The sequence below is a fragment of the Thalia democratica genome, chromosome 1, assembly GCF_965202585.1.
Source record: "Thalia democratica chromosome 1, ktThaDemo2.hap1.1, whole genome shotgun sequence".
Taxonomy (NCBI): domain Eukaryota; kingdom Metazoa; phylum Chordata; class Thaliacea; order Salpida; family Salpidae; genus Thalia; species Thalia democratica.
In genome coordinates, this window is record NC_139165.1 from 1,905,608 (window position 1) to 1,925,592 (window position 19,985).

The window sequence follows — 19,985 nt, forward strand, 5'->3', positions numbered from 1 at the left end:
GTTCTATGTTAGCTTTTGAACTTTAAAGCTTATATAAAAAAACAAACGATTAGATACGCCTAATTAACCTCGAAAAACTTTGAAGAAGAAGTGTTTTTATCTTAAACTTTTATTTTTTCTAATTAAATCGGATGTGAAAAGAGAATTTCAAAAAAAAAGAAAAAAGGGAGCTCACGAGCTATTTGATTGGGCATGTATGTTATATTATCGTATTATTATAACTACCTAGCTACTATTTGTGTTAAAAATCGATCTTAAATCAGTTTTTAGAGCTTTTGTTAAGTATAAATTTTGTTTTGATAATCAGTTTGACCATATTTATAACTCTACTACGTTTTCTACAACAATATTTGAATGGAAGCAGTTTACCAGTTAGTTTTCAAATTAGCTTTTATCGGCAAGCTAATAAGAAGGTTAAACTACAATTAATTAATTCTTATTTTGTTTTACGCCAACTATTTTGTTAGATATTTAGTGCTAATTTGACAAAATTATATTATTCCTAATAAAGATTTGTAAAACTATAAAATAACTCATCTAACTAAACTGTGAACTATTAATTTTATGCAACAATTTAAGGCCATAGGGGTGGGGGGCAAAACTTGTTTTTTACAAATTGATCTCATTTTAAAGAGTTTTTTCTATGCTCGAAGATGTTTTTTGATCGTTGTAAAAAACTCAAATTGTTTATTGAGATATGACCAGTCAAAGTCGGGCCGCATAATAGGTTCCCTATAGAAAGGGAAAACTAAACAGCGAAAAAAGACTATTTGATTTAAAATCTATCTCCTCCTGGATATTTTAATCAATCTTCTTCAAACTTTTACAGTCTAATCTTTATACAATAAAAAAAAACGTTACTTTGGAATTAAAAAAAATATGATAATTTTTTTTTAAATTAAATCCATTTTAAACTTTGTGGTAATTTTTTTTTTCTACATTATCTAAATTCTAAATTAACGTTTTTTCCTTTTAATATAAGATAAATTTCCTTAAAATTTGAAGAAGATTGCCTGAAAAATGAAGGAGAAGATATATTTTTAGTGAATTTTAAAATTTCCGAGAAAATTGATTCCGAAAAGTTTGCGGTCCATACGTTTGTATCGGAAACTTTTTACAAAAAAATAAAATATTTCCAAAGATCAATGATATTTTTAAATTCTATAAAAACAGGCTTGTAGTTTGTATTTTAAGCTTTAATATAAAAGCCAAAGTTAAGTTTTGTAAAAAATAATGTCGGACCCCCCTATGGCCTAGAGCAGGGGTCGGCAAACTGCGGCCCGCGGGCCAATTGCGGCCCGCGAAAGGTAAATCTGCGGCCCGCGACCACGTTATTTTTTTGAATGGAATGCGGCCCGCGAGAGAAAATTTTGTGGCCCGCGAGCATGTAAATGTGGCCCGCTGAGCAAAAATATATTTCAAGTTAAACTTTTTTCGGTAATTCCATTTAATTTGATTAGTTTGGTTTTAAGTCTCTGTATAACATTTAAAATTAATTAGAAGAAATTACTGCTTTAGTTAAGTAATTATCTGAAAAAAGAGTGTAAAGAGTGCTTGAATTTAATAAGTCAGTTATATAATACCTATTTATTAAATAAACTAAATGCAAATGTTTTCAATTTTGTACAAAAGTAATGTACAGTAATTAACTAAAGTGTCATTTCATTATAGCTTAGGTATTCTTTTTCAACATTTTTTAAACCAAAGTTTCTTTTATAGACATTTTATTTGTAAATGTTATATTTTAGTGTAAAAGCATTTAAAATAACATAGTAATAAGAAATAAGGTTTATTTAATTTTTGTTTTTATACATTTTAATTATTTAATAGTTTTCTTTGCACTTAAATTAATTTATATGCACATCAACTTAAAAATATGTTCATATTTTAAACAACTTTATATTTAATACTTTAGTTAATTTAAGTATAAATTATGCATAATTTTCTGACATTGTTGTTTCTACATGTAATATCTAAATTTGTACAGACACATTAAAAATAGTATATATGACATAAATTAATAACTTTTTTTTGGATACATTTTCATTTTTCAAACATTGTTTATGTCAAACTAAGTTTTATGCCTTGCATATCAATACACACATTTGCTATTTTTAGAGCTACCTATTTAATATAAACTAGGTTTAGAGATAGTAAGTTTATTAAGTTTGTACATTGTTAATCCAAATAGTTTAAATTCAAGCAAATAAACAACTAAAAATTGACACACACTCAGACTATCACTATTTGAAGACTTCAAATCCCAGGCCAATTAAGTCTTTTTATAATTTTTTGCTCGAATTGTGTTTTGTTCACAAAAATATCAGGAATGTTTTTATTGACTCAGGCTGGCTTTTTTGCTTGAAAGAGTGGCAAATTAAACTTATGATGTAAGTTTTGCTCAATCCACAGTGTTAGTTGGAGTTATAATATATGTTGAATTTTAAGTCTTGCAGCTGATATAATTCAAAATATTATTTATATTATTGTGTACATTTAAGTGTGAACAATCAGTGTTGCCAAAAAAATTGAATCCCAGAAAAGCTTTAAACTTAAAAATTTATGCTTAAAAATTCTGGAAAAAAAACTTGAATTTGAGAATTTTTGAAAATCTGGAATTTCAAACAATTTTTACATGTAAAGTAATGAAATTTCTATTTGACACAAAACACTTAGCAAATAAACTTTTCTTTATTAAAAAATATATTAAAGTAGCTTAACGGTGTTTTTTAATATTGATATATTTTTTAAGGCACTTTTTAAACTTTAATTAAACTTTATACTAAAAATAAAAGAAGGATTTGTACTTCTAAAAACTTTATTGGTGCATTGCACCTTTACTTGTGAAATTTCACCGATTGTTGTGCTTCGTGTTGGAACTAAACCAAGAATTTCTACTAAAATGTCAAAGTTAGTAAAAACATCTCTAATAAAAATTCTCAGATGAGTTTTTATATAGTAGAATAGTTTTTCTATCAGTGCTCTCATGTTAACATATTGATTAGAGTGCTAATTTGATTTATGCGACTTTATAACCTGTATGCATTTCCTAAGTATGACTTTTTGTTGTCATTGAAGAAATAAACAAAAGTTTTTTTCATTACTGCCAACATAAATTCTTTAAAAAAGTTTTTAATTATAAACGGTTTCTCATTTTAAATAATAAATTTTGCTACTTTATAACTTGCTTTAACAATTTTTCTGATAATTCTGTAGTTACTGAAGATAATCATATGCTTTGTTAGAACTGACTTTGGTGATTTGTTTTTTTATCGTTTCTCGCAATAAGTCCTAACTAACGTTTTTTTTATTTTTGTAGCTAGTCTTATATTTTACAATTATTATTTTTAAATGTAATATTCTTATTGCAGGTAAAGAATTGCTATAATGCTAAATAAAAATAAGTTTTTATATTTCGCTAATGACTCAAAAAAGTTTTATACTTTAGGTAAATTTTTTAAGAAACTTAATTGTCCATTCCAGCTGACTTTTACTTTTTTTGGCATGTAATTTATTTACTGTTAACAACTTTTGTTATTTCTTTATGTTGTGAACTTTGTTTTAACTGGGTTGCTACACAAACAGGCTATTTTGAAAGCTGGAAAACTCAGGTGTGTGTGAAAATTTTATTTCAAACACTTTAAAGAAATCTTTTAGTTCCCAGAATAGATTTTTTGACTGTAGTGTAGTTTACTAATTTTAGTTTTTTTCTTGTTTTCTTACACTTAGTGTACTTTTTGATGATGATGATATTTTTACTAGGTATTTAAGCTTGATTAAAACGATTTATTAGCTTTTACAACTTTTAATAAACTTAGGCTGGTTTGATACAACCCAGACATTTTTGCTTTTTAAGTGGCAACCATGTAAAAGACTAGTTACTAATAAGATATTTTATTTAAGTATTCGAGAATTAATTATGTTAAAGAGTTTGTTCTAGCTTTCTGGAATACAAACAGGTTTTAATTTTATTAAGTTAACTAATTACTAAATTTTTAAATGAATGTAAACTATTTAAGACGCAAAAACTTTTTTTTGAAGTAAATACTCTTAGAAATATAAAAAAAGGGTTGATAATATAACAAATATATAAAAATTAACCCATAAATTGTCTTTAAAGTTCGGTTTTTATAGAGAGTTAGGATGTAATTAAAATTAATAAATTTTCATAAGCACTTAATAAGTTTAACTTATTAAGTGCTTATGAAAATACATAGCTTATTAACACTTAAGTATATTAGTTAAAGAAAATTTTATTCTAATAAATATTAATTTAAACAGGCATTCTATGTATAGCTAAAATTTTATTCTAATAAATGTCATTTAAAATGATAAGGTGAATAAAAGTAAAACTTTTCATTAATGTGACTAAAACTAAAAGTTTATTTAAATGTCACCAAAACTAAAACTGCGGCCCACGAAAATTTTGTAAACTTGAAATTTGGCCCGCGACCACCAACTGCCTGTCGACCCCTGGCCTAGAGTATTACACAGTGAACTACCATTTAATCTAAAACTTCTTATAAAATTAACTAAGAAAGCTATTTTTTTTAATGAAAAAAAAGTAAACATCTTGTTTTAATTCAACTCCATAAAAACTATGACATATAACAACTAAAATATTTGCCTAAATTACCATTTATTATTTTTCCTGTCTAAAGTTGTAAATAAATAGATGTATAAGTGATCAAGTAGAAACCAATCTACTACAACTTGTCTCAACTCACAAGAAAATAAAAAACACATTATTTAGCTCATACTTTAAAATCCTAGAAATAATTTACATTTCTTGTACGTCGAAGTTAATTTTTCATAATTTTGATTTATCAAAAATTTTATTTAACTAGTTGAAAAATGTTTGTATAAATGTTAAAGACCAATTTTTTGTTAGATTTGATTTATTTGTAACTACAAATACATTTTTTTGATATATGAAAAAAAAAATCGAGAAAACCATAACTTTTTGATAAATCGAAGAGTTATTTGAAAAATTAACAAATTAGATTTCGTAATTACGTAATCATTAAGTTTTATGTTTATCTAAAAGTATTTTGAATAAAAAAAACAACCGCATAAAAATATTTCTCTGTTTCCACTCCATTACCATTCAATTACGAACCGCAGTTCCTTACGTCTTCTTTCTAGTATTTCTTATCTCGACCGCAAACTTCTGGCGTGACAAATTGCTAAGTTTAAAAAGATTCGATGACATTACTTTTTTGTTGACGTAAAAAAATACTCTAGAAGATTTAAAAATGTTAGTTTCAGATTTATATCAGAAATATTTTTTTGTCTGTGATTTAACTTTATTTCTAACTTAATTTAACTTCTTTCAGATTTAAACTGATCAAAACTTTTTATTTTTTACAGAAATTACACAAACAATACCTGTATATTGTTTTGATAACTTAGTTACAAATTTTATCTAAAAAATTTTTTTCTGTGTAACAATTTTTCGAAGCGAACTAAAAATATTTTACTTTTTGACATGAGTTGTTTAAGTACAGTCAAGTTGATAAGTAAAATAATTTCATAATTCTATAAATGTTATAAGTATGTATGCAGGATGTAAATAGATTTTTCTAAAATGTCAATCATTATTAAAATGTTTACACTTCAAATTATTTATGTGGTTTTATTTAATCTACACATAAACTTTTTAACTATTTGCCAATAATGACAGCTTGTTTGGATAACAAGATTACCAAGGTTAGATACCTTCAGTTTTATGTTAACTTGCATACTAATTACCATAACTACAAACAAAATTGTCCGCAAATTAGAAAGGGAAAAATTAACAATCAATCAATGGTACACTTAACATAAGTTTAATCTTTTAAGGGTTTACTCAAACTATTTCTGAGTTTACACTAATTTTAATTAGATACAAGTATATGTACTATTTGTAATAACAAAACATTTGCTTAAGTTCATCAATTAAACTAAGTGAAATACTTCACATTTTTGTCGTATTATCTTGTCAAAATTTTTATTTAATGTTTATTATGTATGAAAAAAATCACTTAATAGTTAAGAAAAGTTAGCTTTAGAATTATTTTCAAAAACCAATTTTTTTTTAAACTTGATCTAGTTATAACTACAAGAGCATTTATTCGATATCTAATAATAAACTCAATTGTTGAAAAAACTTCAACTTTTGAACAAATAAAAGTTTGGCTTAGTTTTTTCATGCAGAATTTAAAATAGCTTTTATAGATTGTAATAACTTTATTAATGTTACTTATATAAATCTAAAAGCTGAAAGTTATGTAGAACTTAATGAAATCGAAAATTTTATAATACAAGAATGCAGTTATAAACAAGTTTATTTAGTATTAAACAAATATTTAAGTACATCTAATGAAAATTTCTATAAACCAGAAAAGTTGTTGAATGAAGCATTCATTAAGTTTGTTAAAAACTAAACTTATCGTTTAATATTTTTTTACGAACTGCCGTAAAATAGATGTTAGATAAATGAACAGAAAATTGTAAAAATGTATAACATATGTTTTTATTGTTTAATGTGTTAGCAAACAAATGGTTCTAAAGTATAAATTAAAGTCAAATATGCAATAAATATTTTACATATGTCAGCAAAACTTTTCAAATTTTATAAAATACAAAAATAACGTCTGACGTAAACAAATTTCTTATAACTTCTAAATTTATAAAATCAATACATTAAACTTACTGAAACGTTTTTTGTAATTCCTCTTAATAGTAACAACTTTTAAGTAAAAAAAACTGGTTTAAATTTTGCGATCGATGTCTAATTTGAAATCGAACGCTGTTTATAAATGCATAATGTATTAAAAATAGATAATTGACTTCAGAAGTTCAGTTAACTTGTTAAAAAAAATATCTGTAAAATAAATCTAATGTTTAAATGCTAAACACAATAATTAAAAATCAAAACCTTGCAACTGTCTAGTAATTGTACATATATATATATACATATATATAATGTATCGTTTTCTTTATTGTAAAGTTATTTGCATTAAATTTAAACTATGTATATTAGTAAGTTATATAAAATTAAAGTATAAACTTTTATATGTAAACGAAATTAAAAAAAACAGTTCAAAACAAGAATACTACTTGAACTTAATTAGTTTGATACTTAATAAAAATGTGAAATGTGAACATGCCTTAAAAAAATAAACGAAAAAGTTTTTTGAGTGTAAATTTATTAAATTGGTTAAAGAAGAAGCAATTTACAAATCTAATTTTCTTTCTAATTAACATAAAGTACCTGTTAGATAAACTAAAATAAATAAATTTTAAAATACGTAGTTAGATATTTTTCTATTGACTATTATGTATGGAAAGACATGGTTTTAGTACGTGCTAAACTCTAAACTAATTACTATGAAAACATGAGTCTGATACTTAAAAAATATATTACATACGTATGAAAAATTTATAAAAGAATACAAATAAGAATTGAACTTTAAAACTTCAGTTAATTTAATTAAAATTTTCAGTGAAATCACATTGTAGTTTAAAAGCTAGACCTAGTACTTAAAAATAATCGCTTTGGAACTGTTTATCAAACTTATATATGCATTATACTTATTTTTTGCTTTTAATATTGTATTCATTTATAGTTTGTTTTAATTAGTTTAAAGATATCTAAAAAAATTGTAAAAGCAACAATGTTTTTGCTAATTTTAAAATTAAAAGCCCCTAAGAAATTTTACTTCGAGTTCTCAAGCCAAAAAGATTATGATAATTTCTACAGGTACCAGAAGAAGGAAATAAATTTACTTTGTTTAGTATTTAATTTCTCAGATCTGTATTATTTTTTTACAATTTATAAGAGCGTTTTATTTTAATTACAGTTTATATGAAAACAGTGCCTACAATATACATCCTTACAAACATAAAGTATCATTTTTTGTACACAAAAACACAAAATTAAATTGATATTATTTATTAAAACAAAATTAACGTAATTGAAAATGTATGGTTGAGCTTATACGTTTTTCCTATGTTTAAAAGCATATTACCTATTTTATGAATAAATAACACCTAATAGTTTTCAAAAGAATAAGTTAATATTTGAACAAAAATATGTTAAACAAAGAAAATTTATATATCCTAAAAATCATCAAAATAAAAAAATCAATTTAAGAATAAACTTTCAAGTAGCTTATCAAAAAACATAAATAAAAATAACTGTTCAAATTAAATCAAATTTTAAACAAATAAAAGGAACAAAAAAAAGTGAACATTTAAAAACAATGTAAATGTTACATAATAATATACAACATAGAAAAATTCTTTATCTAATTTGAAATTAAAAAAAAAAGACTTATACAGTTTTTGATATTTGAATAAACCTAGTTTTTTAAGTATCTCATCAAAATTCTTTTATATTTGTTAACACATTGATACATAGTTGCTTTTTAACTATAATTAATTAATAAATATATATGTTCATTTAAAAATGATTTTATAAACAGTTTCTTTTAGTCGTAAATAAATTGATAAAGAGTAGGCTTTTTCTACAATGACATATAGATGCAGTAGACTACTTAATGTAAATACATTCATTAACAGTTTCTTTTTATTTGTAAGTACACTCATATACAGTTGCTTTTTTGTCTCCAGATCCAGTTATTATGTATTTATCATCTTTTGAAATATCACATCCTAATACTGATGTGTTTTCCTTGACCTGAAATTATTAAAAGTACATTAAACAATTATTTTTGTATCTATATTACATTATTTTTACGTTACTGTTTTTGTTTAACGACAAAAATTAAACTCTTAAAATAATTAGTCCGAGAACTTAGCCAACAAAATACTAGTTCAGTTATCGAGTCGTAGACCTCTTGGAAACAATTTTACGTTATGTCCAGAATCACTTGAACACAGTTTTAATTTGCAAAATAATATTTTGTTTTAATGTTTTTAGATAACTACTAACGAACACAAAATAGTTTATGAACGTATTTAGGATAAAAACAGAATACAATATAAAATAAACCTTTTTATTATCTAATTCTCCACTTACTTTGAAAATATTTGCAGCGTATGGACTTTTCCATCCATTGATAACTTGATCTTTTCCAGTTGAAATAAACCAATCATTTTTATGAGCATATTTTAGTGAAAGAACACAACTATCATGATATCTTACTTGATATTTTTCATTGTTTTCCAAGTTACATACTTCTACATTGTAGTTTTCCAATCTGTATTTTATTTATAAAGTTTTCAATTATAGAGTTAAAAAAAAAGCTATATAGTGACTAATTTATTTTATAAGGTCCTAAGAATTAATATTTTTAATAGTTAAAAAAAAATAGTTTTTATTAAACTTCAGTTTAAAAATAAATGTTCTAATGTAGGCAATGTAAAGAAGCACAACAAAAGTACAAATAATAAAGTCAGATAAGAAAGGTTTTTTAGTTACAAAGATTTTACAAAAGTAAACGTTTTTTAGGTGAGAAAGTAACTTATACAGTTTATATGATCTTACAATTTTATTTTTTCAATATATTACATATTTCAATAATATACATAAACTAACCCAACAGCAATCCATTTATTTTTACAGCCTAACGAGAACACTTGACTACTAAAATTAATTATTCTATTTTGTTTATTTTGGCGAATGTCCCAGCATCTGACAGTATTGTCCAATCCACCTGTAAATATGTCACCTCCAGTTGAAATGTCAATACAAGATGCTCCGTCTGTATGTCCTTGGAATTGACTGTTAAAATAAAAAGACATTTGTAAATGTCTTGATATAGGGTTGTTCCAAACAAGGATTAACTACCAGCAAAACTTTGTTTTAATTTGTCATATAATTATAATACTGTTATTTAGAAGTATTGGCACACATATCATTTATCATAAACCAAAAAATTATACCATTTAATCTATCATTTATATACAACTAGATACCTCTAAGATGTATATTATAATTTATTATAATCTCAAACCTTGTAACATGTTGTTATAGCTTGTGATCACAATTATAAAAATAGACTTCAGAGATTTTTTTATTATTTTAATCACTTTTCAAACAATCTGTACAATAATCTTAACTTACTGAACCAATTTTTGATTGTCAATATCCCACATATTAACATTACCATCTGAACAACAACTGAAACATATTTTGGAATCCTGAGTAACCGCTAGAGCGTAACAAGCCGGCGAAAATGACTCGAACTCGGCCTGAAAATTCGAGAACTATTTTGACAAAAATTAAATAAAAACAAAGGTCTTAACTCTCATCAAACACATTTAGTAGTTATATGTATAAATTCTTCATTACAGTTTTATTAGTGTTTCAACTTTCATGTATTTATAAATCTTAGTTTAGAAAAAACAAGTATATCAAACCTTCAATTTAGGGGTTCCCCCACAATTGAGATCCCACAAAGATATTGAAGATGATTCACCGCCCACTAAAATGGAGTTACCCTCTTTTAAAAGTTTGCAACTTCTTATATTATTGTCCCTCTGGAGACAATTAAAATGACTCACTGGTTTTGTTATTTCATTCACCTCTTTTGATGCTACTGATATATCCCAGATTTGAAACAAGATGCTTGTTTACTTAGTTTACAGCAACGAATTTATAACTTTTAAACTTTAACTTTTAAATTATTAGGTAAATTAAATACTGTTGAAAAACAAATATTTTATCTAAAACTTTCTGCATTAGATCTACGCTAACACTATCAGAATAAAAGTATAAAAGGCCTAAAGATACATTTTGAACACTGTAAATTTGCACAGGATTTCAATTTGTTTTTTTTAAATTTAACTGAGATGTATAAACACATATACATATTAAAAGTAAATCGACCCAACATTAACGCATCCCCTACCACCAGTGTACACTAGAGGTCGCTGTTCATCATCACTAATAGTAACGGCCCAAACAACTTCGTTATGCATCAATGAACACAATTTATTTACAATTGGCATCTCATTCATATAGTTTAAAGGAATTTTCACTCTTTGTGGTTTCGTGTCAGTTGGTGAGGAATAATTGTAAGTACTTGGTTGTAATCTGTTGATGGAAAAAATATTAATAAAAAATCTTACACATAAAGTAACATTGTAGTCAAGGTAATTCTTTTTTCAAGCTTTTTATTATCTTTATAATGATTTTATTGATTTGAAAGATCAACAAAACTGTTTTCTAAAATACAAACTAATATATTGAAAAATTTACTTCATACTAGGCATAATATCATGACGGTTAGAAGGTGGAGTGTTTATTGGATAACCATAAGGACTATGATGACGTAGTTGTGACGTCATAATGGTATTGGGAGGCACTTACATACTCGTATTAGCTTGTGATGATGTAACAATAGTTGGAGGATGAATTGTTGACGTCATAGTAGGGTTGATACATGAAACATTTGAAGAAAGATGTGAACCTGTTGTTTGACTATAACGTTAAATGTATATAATAATAAGTTAAAAATGTTCAGCGGATTTTTTATTAAAAATTTAAAGATCATTCAAAAACCTTTTAAGAAGTATTTGAAAAAAAATGCATACCTGTTATTTGATTATATGATATGACTAAATGGATATACATAATGATTAGTTAATGTTGTTATTCCGTAAAACTTATTTAAGAACTTAGAGTCTTCATAAAGTTATTTATAGTAGTTACTCCGTAACAACTACTTGAAGTAAAAGTTCTAAAGTTTTTATATTAGCCAACATTTTATATTCTTAATACTCTTATTAGTTGGAAAAAGTATATACAATTTTTGTAGTATTTGAACTTAACAATACCAACTTAACTTAGGAGCTGAACCATTTTGTTGAACGCTAATATTTTTGTCTAAGTCATTTATGTTTCTTATACCTTCTTCTAGATTTTCGTTACCTTTTCTGCTTTGATAATATCATTTTAATTAAAAAACTAGCATTAATTATACAATGTTAGAGTACAAAAAAAAAACGAATATTTTTTTGTTTAAAGTATTGCTGTAAGTTTTGAACTTAAGAACATGCTAAAAATACTTTATTAACTGTTGTTAAATATTGAAGTCACATCATTCTAATAAACTTACTAATTTTAAACTTGTGTGCCTTTATAACATTACATTTATCATCAAAATTAAATATTAACAATATTTTACCTAGATGGTTATCCATTACTGAGAATCGAACTTCTTACAATATTATTATTTTTATCGCTGTGATGATAACCATTTGACTGGTTTGTAATCGAAGATTTTGGAATAGAAGCAGAGTTTTGCCTAGGTTGTTGATCCTATAACATAAAAATAATAAATGAGATTATGTAATTATTTGATTTAATTTTAGCAAAGTTGTTGAAATTAGATTTTATTATAAAAATATTATTATTTTGTTTTTGTGAAATTTTATCTAAACTTTATTACTTGCTTCCATTTTTTTTTCTCATCATTATTTAAATCTCTATCCAGCACTAAATATTTTATTCATGTCTTATTACAAATATAAAACTACTAAATCATTGATTAAAAACTAACAGGAATAGACACATCAACTTTCAGTTCAATATCACATTTTTCTTCAGGTTTCTGAAAAAAATTACATTGTTTTTTAAACATTTGATAACTATTTTTAACATACTCAAGAAATTTTTATCAGTATTTGAGAATAAAAAACAACACATGCTTTATGTTATCGTTTTAACGATAAATTGAGTGTTTTAATCATCGAGTCTAAATTTTCAAATATAAGTGATTATGTGTAAAACTTATTTATATAGTTCTTAAACATCTAACCTCACTACTATCAAGTTTTCATTTCTTTTCATTTAATCCATTAATGTGATTGTTAGCATTGTGGTTATTACCATTTTTGTGATGCAAGTTATTGTTACTACCATTAGTTTGTTGATAATTATGGTTGTTAGGGTGATTATTTATATTACCATTTCTAAAATCACGTCTCTGCTGCATATCTAGTTTGATTTGTGTTTCATTACTTGAGGTTCCATTCTAATAAATAAAGCCATACAATACTATGTTCTTAAAATAAAAAACTTCCAATCACCTTTTGTATTAGATAACTTAATTAATTTATAGTTTATAATAATAATCTTATATAACGTTTATAGTTTTGAAACACACAATATTTTTCTGTATTGTAACTAAATTAGTTTAAGTTTTTATGTGGATGTTTCAAAAGTTCTTTAATAACTTTAAACAAATAAAAAACAAAGAAATTATTTAAATTAAAAACAAATAATGCTGAGCAAAACACTGAACAAACTAAATTAAAAATAAAGTTTGCATTTCAAAACTAAAACACTAGGATATTTTATTATGTATAAGAGACGTATTTATGTACTAAAAATAAATCAAAACACTAAATATACTAGTCACAAAAGTCATTTTTTTTTAACAGCAGCAAAGCATCTACAATATGCAGATTTTGCAGCAACGGACTTAAAATGAAACTTTAACTTTGACATTTGGTGAGAATTTTTTAAAGTTGCGGTTGTAATTTGATATTTTTTATAAAACGTTTCAAAACGTCACGTTTAGTAATTTGATAAGAAATTTTATATGAGACCAATTTGTATTAGCGGATGTAATATAATATTTTATTCGTGATTATTTTCACAAAAGAAAGCTCTTAATTTGATACTTTAATCATGTTTTTTTTTAAAGTATTTAATACTACAAAAATTCTATTGAAATTAATTTGTGATAACATTAGCTTATAACAAAAAGTACTTGTAAAAAATTTCTGATTAAAGTTACTTTTAAATATTAGTATAGCTAGTAGGACATCTTATTGTAAATAAGGTAATTAACACGATACTAATAATTTATAAACCTCTATCTTTTTTAAACATTATCCAGTGATAACTAAAATCATTCAAGTAGTTTCACTTTTCACCATAAATTAAGTTTAAAATTACGTTTTCAGTAAAATAAAATTAATAGAATTGAAAACAACATTTTGATAATATTTTAAACAGGTTTAAGATTGTATAAAAAAAATAGAAGTGAATATATACATTCGTTAATAAACCACAAAATTAAGTTCTCCTTTTGTAAATATAGATGCTTATTTTGCATTATCTAAAAATATTGTTTACGTATTTCATTGTTTTTTGGTTGTTAATATGTTGCTTATTTAGATAGGTGAGTTTTAATTTATCTTAGTCTAATAAAAATTAACCAAAGTTTTTTTTTCTTCACTTTAAACGCTAGTATTTCGAAACATCGATTATATTATTTTGACAAACAAAGATTTTTATTACGTGTTTTATTTAGAAACAAAAACTGTTTTTTTAATTTTTACAAACATATATTCTGTTTTGGAAATTTAAACTATCTGTTCTTTTGTTTAGAAATAAAACAAACATTTGTTATGAAATACCGTTTATTTTTACTTAATTAAAGTTTTATAAAAGTCATAAGCTCTAAATCTTGAGTTCTTAAGTTCAATGTTTGACAATTTTTCAAGTTTGTTATTTTGAATTACTTGTCTTAAACCGTCTTAATCTAGATTTATAAGTCGATTGTTTGTCATACTTTATCCAAATTTAAAGAGTTAGTCAAACTAAACTTTATCTAAAAGAGAAGCAAAAAGTAAAATTTAGCAGACCTTATAATTGTAAAAAAATTATTCAGGTTTCAAACATTTTAGAAGTTTATAACTTTATTTACGATAAGTATTCTAAATATAAATTTCAAAAATTTTGAAGAAAAAATAGTTTAAAAATTTTTTTAAATTTTAGAGCACTGAACTGTAAACGTCATTTATGTAATAGTTACTACTTTTATTGAATTATTTGACACAAATAGCCAAGAAAATAAAATTTGTATAAATGTTTTCATAAACCAATACGATTATAAAAAGTAAATAATTTCTGAATTACTACCTAAAAAAAGCACATTCTTGATTTTTATTTTTATTTGTTTTCTTTGATATTTTTTTTTTAATTTAAATTTCCACAGAAAGTAAAAATTCCAAGTTTAAACCAACAAAAAAAAAAACAAGTCAATCAAAAGTGTCTATCTATTTGAAATTTACCACATTACTGTTATTTCAAAACGTAAATTCAAGATACAAAACACAGTTAAACAACTTTAAGTAACGATTTTTGAAATTTATTTAAATTTCAAGGTGCCTCTTTGAAAAACCACAAGTGAAAAACAAACTGTCATCAGAAAAACCACAAGAAAAATCGACAAATGTGTTAAAAGGTCATAAATTTTAAGTTTCAAGTTCTTACGTAAAATGTTTGGCAGTTTTTTGAGTTTGTTATTTTAAAGTACTTGTCTTAACACGTTTTAATCTAGATTTATAAGTCAATTATTTGTCATACTTTATCCAAATTTTAAGAATTAGTCAAACTAAACTTTATCCAAAAGAGAAGCAAAAAGTAAAGTTCTGCAGACCTTATAATATTTCAAAATTTAAATATTTATCACACGTGTCAATTAAAAAATTTCGTGTAAATATTTTTACATCTGCATGGCATGTACTTGTAATTTATATATAATCATAAACCACTTGAAAAATATATTAACCACACCTGTGTGTTGTATAAAGATAAGAGAAATGCGTTTGTAAAAACAAAATTTTGGTTGTAACAATATGTTCAACACTAAAACTTTTGGTGAAACGATAAATATAAAAAACATCCGATTATACATGTTTTTTAGAGAAACTTTGAAATAAAGGCTTTTAGAATAAGCTTTCCATGTACAACTTTCATTTACTATTTGTTTATTTTAACAACTTAAAGTAACGACCAATTAGGACTTTCCATGATTGTTTGTGGAAGTAACTTACAAAACAATTTAAACACTGTCATTAGTAGAACAGAACAGTAATGACTTACATTTGCAAATATGTTATATTTTAAATATCAACAACAAAATATCAATAATTTATTCTTAAAAAAATCAATTTTTTACTTTGTTTTAACAATAGTCGCGTAGAAAATACTTTTAAATGTGTTTAATTATTAACAGATGTTATCCATTCAAACAATTTTTTGGTATTTCTGTTAGTTAAAATAATAATAGCGGATTTTTTTTTATTTTAACGTTCTTAAAATCATTTTTTTTAAACTTTTAGTTTTAATAAATTTACAAAATTTTAATCTAAAACTAGATTTTAGGAATTTCTTTTTAAGAAGATATATCCGTTGTTGCGACATTAATTTTGGTGTTATTTTTTTTTTTCTAAATACTTATTATAAGTATGTTGTTAAAACATGTAATGAAAAACTTATTTTTACAACAGTTGAAAAACACAAATCTTTGTAACTAACTTACGTTTGTTTTGAATTTTAAATAGTCATGTGTAGCTACTTTTTCTAGAAAACGTTCAAATTTTTTAATCCATCAAGTTTTCTTAAATAGCATAAAAATTAATAAAAAAAATTGTACAACCTGTCTTTGATTATCTTCACATTTTCTTTTTATTTGTAGGACAGAACCATTATTACCTGTTAAAAGCATATATGTTTTTCTCTGTAACCATAAACTAATCTAAGACAAAGTAAAAAGACATAGGCTATTCTATCGTGATTTTGAAATTTAAATATGAATATAAGTTTTACAAAACCAATATATACCTTCAATGGCTTAACAGACTTTGTGCTTTTTTTTTATTAAAATTAACAACTGGTCATGACTTTCAACTTTTATCTAAAATTAATATTGTTGATAGATAAAGTGTAATAATCGATATTAAGTATTTGTGTCTTTGAAATAAACATACCTTGATATTGATGATGATCAACTTTTAGTTCCTGTTTTATTTGTTGCTCAAGTGGTTTTAGTTTACCGAATAATTCAAGTAATGGCTGATGCCCATTTTGGCGTGGTTGAAACAAACTTGGGTTGTCTAGTAGCTGGGGATTATTCACTAATTTTTTGGTTCGCAAGTAGGTGTTGGTTACCTAACAAATGAGGGTTGCTTAGCAATTGTTGGTTCTGTGCTAACGCTAATTGAAGTGATTGTTGAGAAGCTGTTGTTGTTGGAATACCACTTAAATTAGGTGGTAAACTACGTAACTGAGTTGTAGGAATTCCAGCTAAGTTAGGTGGTAAACTGGGTATTTGTGGTATCTGCGGTAACCCTGGTAACTGGGTTTGGAAATCCTGCTTGTTAACCCTGTATAACTAATAATATGAACTTGTACCTATGCCTGTCAGTAATTTTACATTTCTACTGGTATTACTAAGAGAAAACGGTAATTTAAAACTGTAGAGCCGAGTTATTTTTTAAATTATTCACTTGTTAATAGCATAAAAATAAGTGTACAATATATATATATGTATATATACTATCTATATATACTATCTATATATAAATATAGATATATAGTTCTTTTTTACTTATATATGACAGTTACTTAGCAACTATACTGATATAACTTTAAAAAAAAAGTAATACTTATACTTTTAAAGTAGGTTAGTGATAAAATTTCACACTTGGTTAAAAAAACACAAATATGTATATAAATTTTACAAATCTCCAAAATTTTCCAAAATTTAAACTAACAGCAAGTAGTTGATTGACATTTAAATTTTTAGCTTGTTCCAAAGTAACATTTGCAAATTGTTGATGCTGTAGAATTTTGTTTAAAACTTATAATCCTATTTATTTGCAAAATAAAAACATATTTGGTTATCTGTTTGTTTTCATTGGTCGCTTTTTTTAACCTTTAGATTTGAAAAAAAAGTATCAAGGTTTTTAAATATAGCAAAACTATTACAAGTATCTTAAAAGATTGAATAAGTATACAATATTTTCTTTTTTGCATGGATTTAAGAGTTTCTACGTTAAATACAAGAAATTTTTAGCTATAAATGTATAAAAATAAATATAAAAAAAACATACTTATACTTTAAAATAACTAATAAAATTTTGAAACCAAGTTAGTAAGTAAAGTAAATAAAAGTTTATATAAGTTGTTGACTTATATAAAGTAAAAGTGTTTAATTCAGTTCGAAAGGAAATGAATTCAAAACCACATTTGCAATTGTTTTCGACACTACAATTCATTTTTTGAATTCAATTAAAGTTTATCAACTAACTTTAAAAACATTTAACGACTTCCAAAATTTTAAGGTTTTTAATTGTTTTAAAAATTGCTAAACTTTCTTCACTTTGTTTTATATGAAATATCTTTTTTTTTTTAAGTTTGCAATAATAACAGTGTTAGGTTAGTAGTAAATAATGTATGATTAATTAACAATTGCAAAAACTGTTTTAACCTTAAAACTTTTAAATTCTATGTAAACTTCTTGTGCAATTTTTTTTTTACCTTACTGATTAAAGAAAGTTTTGAATGCCAAATATAATCAAATACGTTAATAAAATACCGTTTTTGACAAATAGTTTAAATAGTCAATTTATGTACTTAAAAATTATGATTAGTTAATTTTAGTTCACATAAATTTTATAACTTTAATGTTGGTAGTTTTATTTATTTTAAAGCATAAGATGTTTTTGGTTAGGTAGTATAGTTTAAACAACACTATTACACAGTAAATTATGTATATTTTTATAAATTTTGTGTATAAGCAAATTGTCGTGTTTGTAAACACTCTAAAAAGCTTTCTTTAAGGTCGTTTGATTTTTATTTAATAAAGAAGTCGTGTTTTGTTAACCAAATAATCTTCAAGTGTAAATATTATAAAATTATTTACAAAACTCCACAGCAGCTTTGTTTGTTGTAGATTTAATAAAAATTTAAGTTTTAACAAGACAGCTTTAGCTTTTATGCATATACTTAAACTTAAGTTCATAGTTGTATAAATATATTTCAAGGATTTTTAATGTATAAGTTTACTTAAGTTGCATACAATTAGTATATCGATAAGTTCTTTTAAAACAATACTAAGTAATCTTTGATACTTAAAACTTTTGAAAAAAACATATTTAAATTTAACAAACTTTGATAAAAATAAATAAAGTTTTAATAGAAATTTAAAATTTGATTATAAAAATCAGTTTAAATAATGTTTATTTACAAGCAGCTTTAAACACAAATAAAAATGTTCTTCAAAATTTTATCAACATATTTAAATTTTCTTCTACTGTTTACTTTGTTATTTATCCGTTAATGATACTTAATAAAATGTTGTATTGTACAAATTTAAATAAAGCTTCAATAACTAATTGTTACAATAAATGTTTTTGGTGTATCAACAAGATAAACTATGTCTAACTTCTATGGGAAGATAAGGTATACACCTCTGTATTACTTCAACCATTCTTTTTATTATTGTTAAATAAATAAGTTATTTTGATGTTTTAAGTTATACTACATTTTATGTAAAATCTCAAAGCTATCGTACGATAAAATCACAACTATTTTTTGTTTGCTTTAGCTTACAGATAGTACAGTCAATATGTTGAAATTATAACTAAACAAATATATTAACTAAAAAACTTCCCGCTTTGTACATTTAGAAGTCATATAAAATCAACACTTTTTATACTTTTTGTCTTTTAGAAAACTAAACAATAATCAAATTAAAGTGAAAAAGTAAACTAACTTTTTTGTGAACTTCTAAATTTAGACTGTTGGTCATTTCGCTACACTAAAAAACATTTTGATGTTAAAGTTTTAAACATCAAGATACCTAAACTTTCATAAAACTTAAATTTTATTAAAAAAAAAACTGGTAATGTCTTGAATATCTAAAGAATCATAAGAAAAAGTAAATAAATTTAATAATTAGTTTTGAGCTTATGGCTTGTTGTCTCATTAAACACAAAGTCCTTTAATCAGTGTTTTCAAGTGTTGATGTTTTAATAGGTTTTAAAAATGTTCAATTTAATTATAAAAAGGTTAAGCATTTTAAGTTTATTTAAAAGAAAAGACAACTTAAAGGCGTGTAATATATCATTGGATATTTTAAAACTCTTAAACTTACTTGTATCATTTAAAATGAAAAATAAATATATTTGTTAATTTACCATGTGATATTGTCTTTGTAGGTCAACTTTTTTTG

General features: G+C 24.2%; 1 protein-coding gene across 1 annotated transcript; it reads right to left on the reverse strand.

Annotated features, from left to right (window-relative positions):
- Positions 1 to 8,572: 8,572 nt before the first annotated feature.
- LOC145842470 (transducin-like enhancer protein 2) lies at positions 8,573 to 19,562 on the reverse strand. Its single transcript, XM_082949960.1, has 13 exons — positions 19,527 to 19,562; positions 17,524 to 17,589; positions 16,738 to 16,918; positions 16,407 to 16,462; positions 12,513 to 12,563; positions 12,169 to 12,271; positions 11,321 to 11,420; positions 10,845 to 11,044; positions 10,369 to 10,565; positions 10,073 to 10,200; positions 9,545 to 9,730; positions 9,026 to 9,206; positions 8,573 to 8,683 (listed from the first exon to the last, which is right to left on the reverse strand). The coding sequence occupies exons 1-13, from the start codon at positions 19,560 to 19,562 to the stop codon at positions 8,573 to 8,575; spliced, it is 1,596 nt and encodes a 531-aa protein (XP_082806086.1).
- Between the last annotated feature and the right edge of the window lie 423 nt (positions 19,563 to 19,985).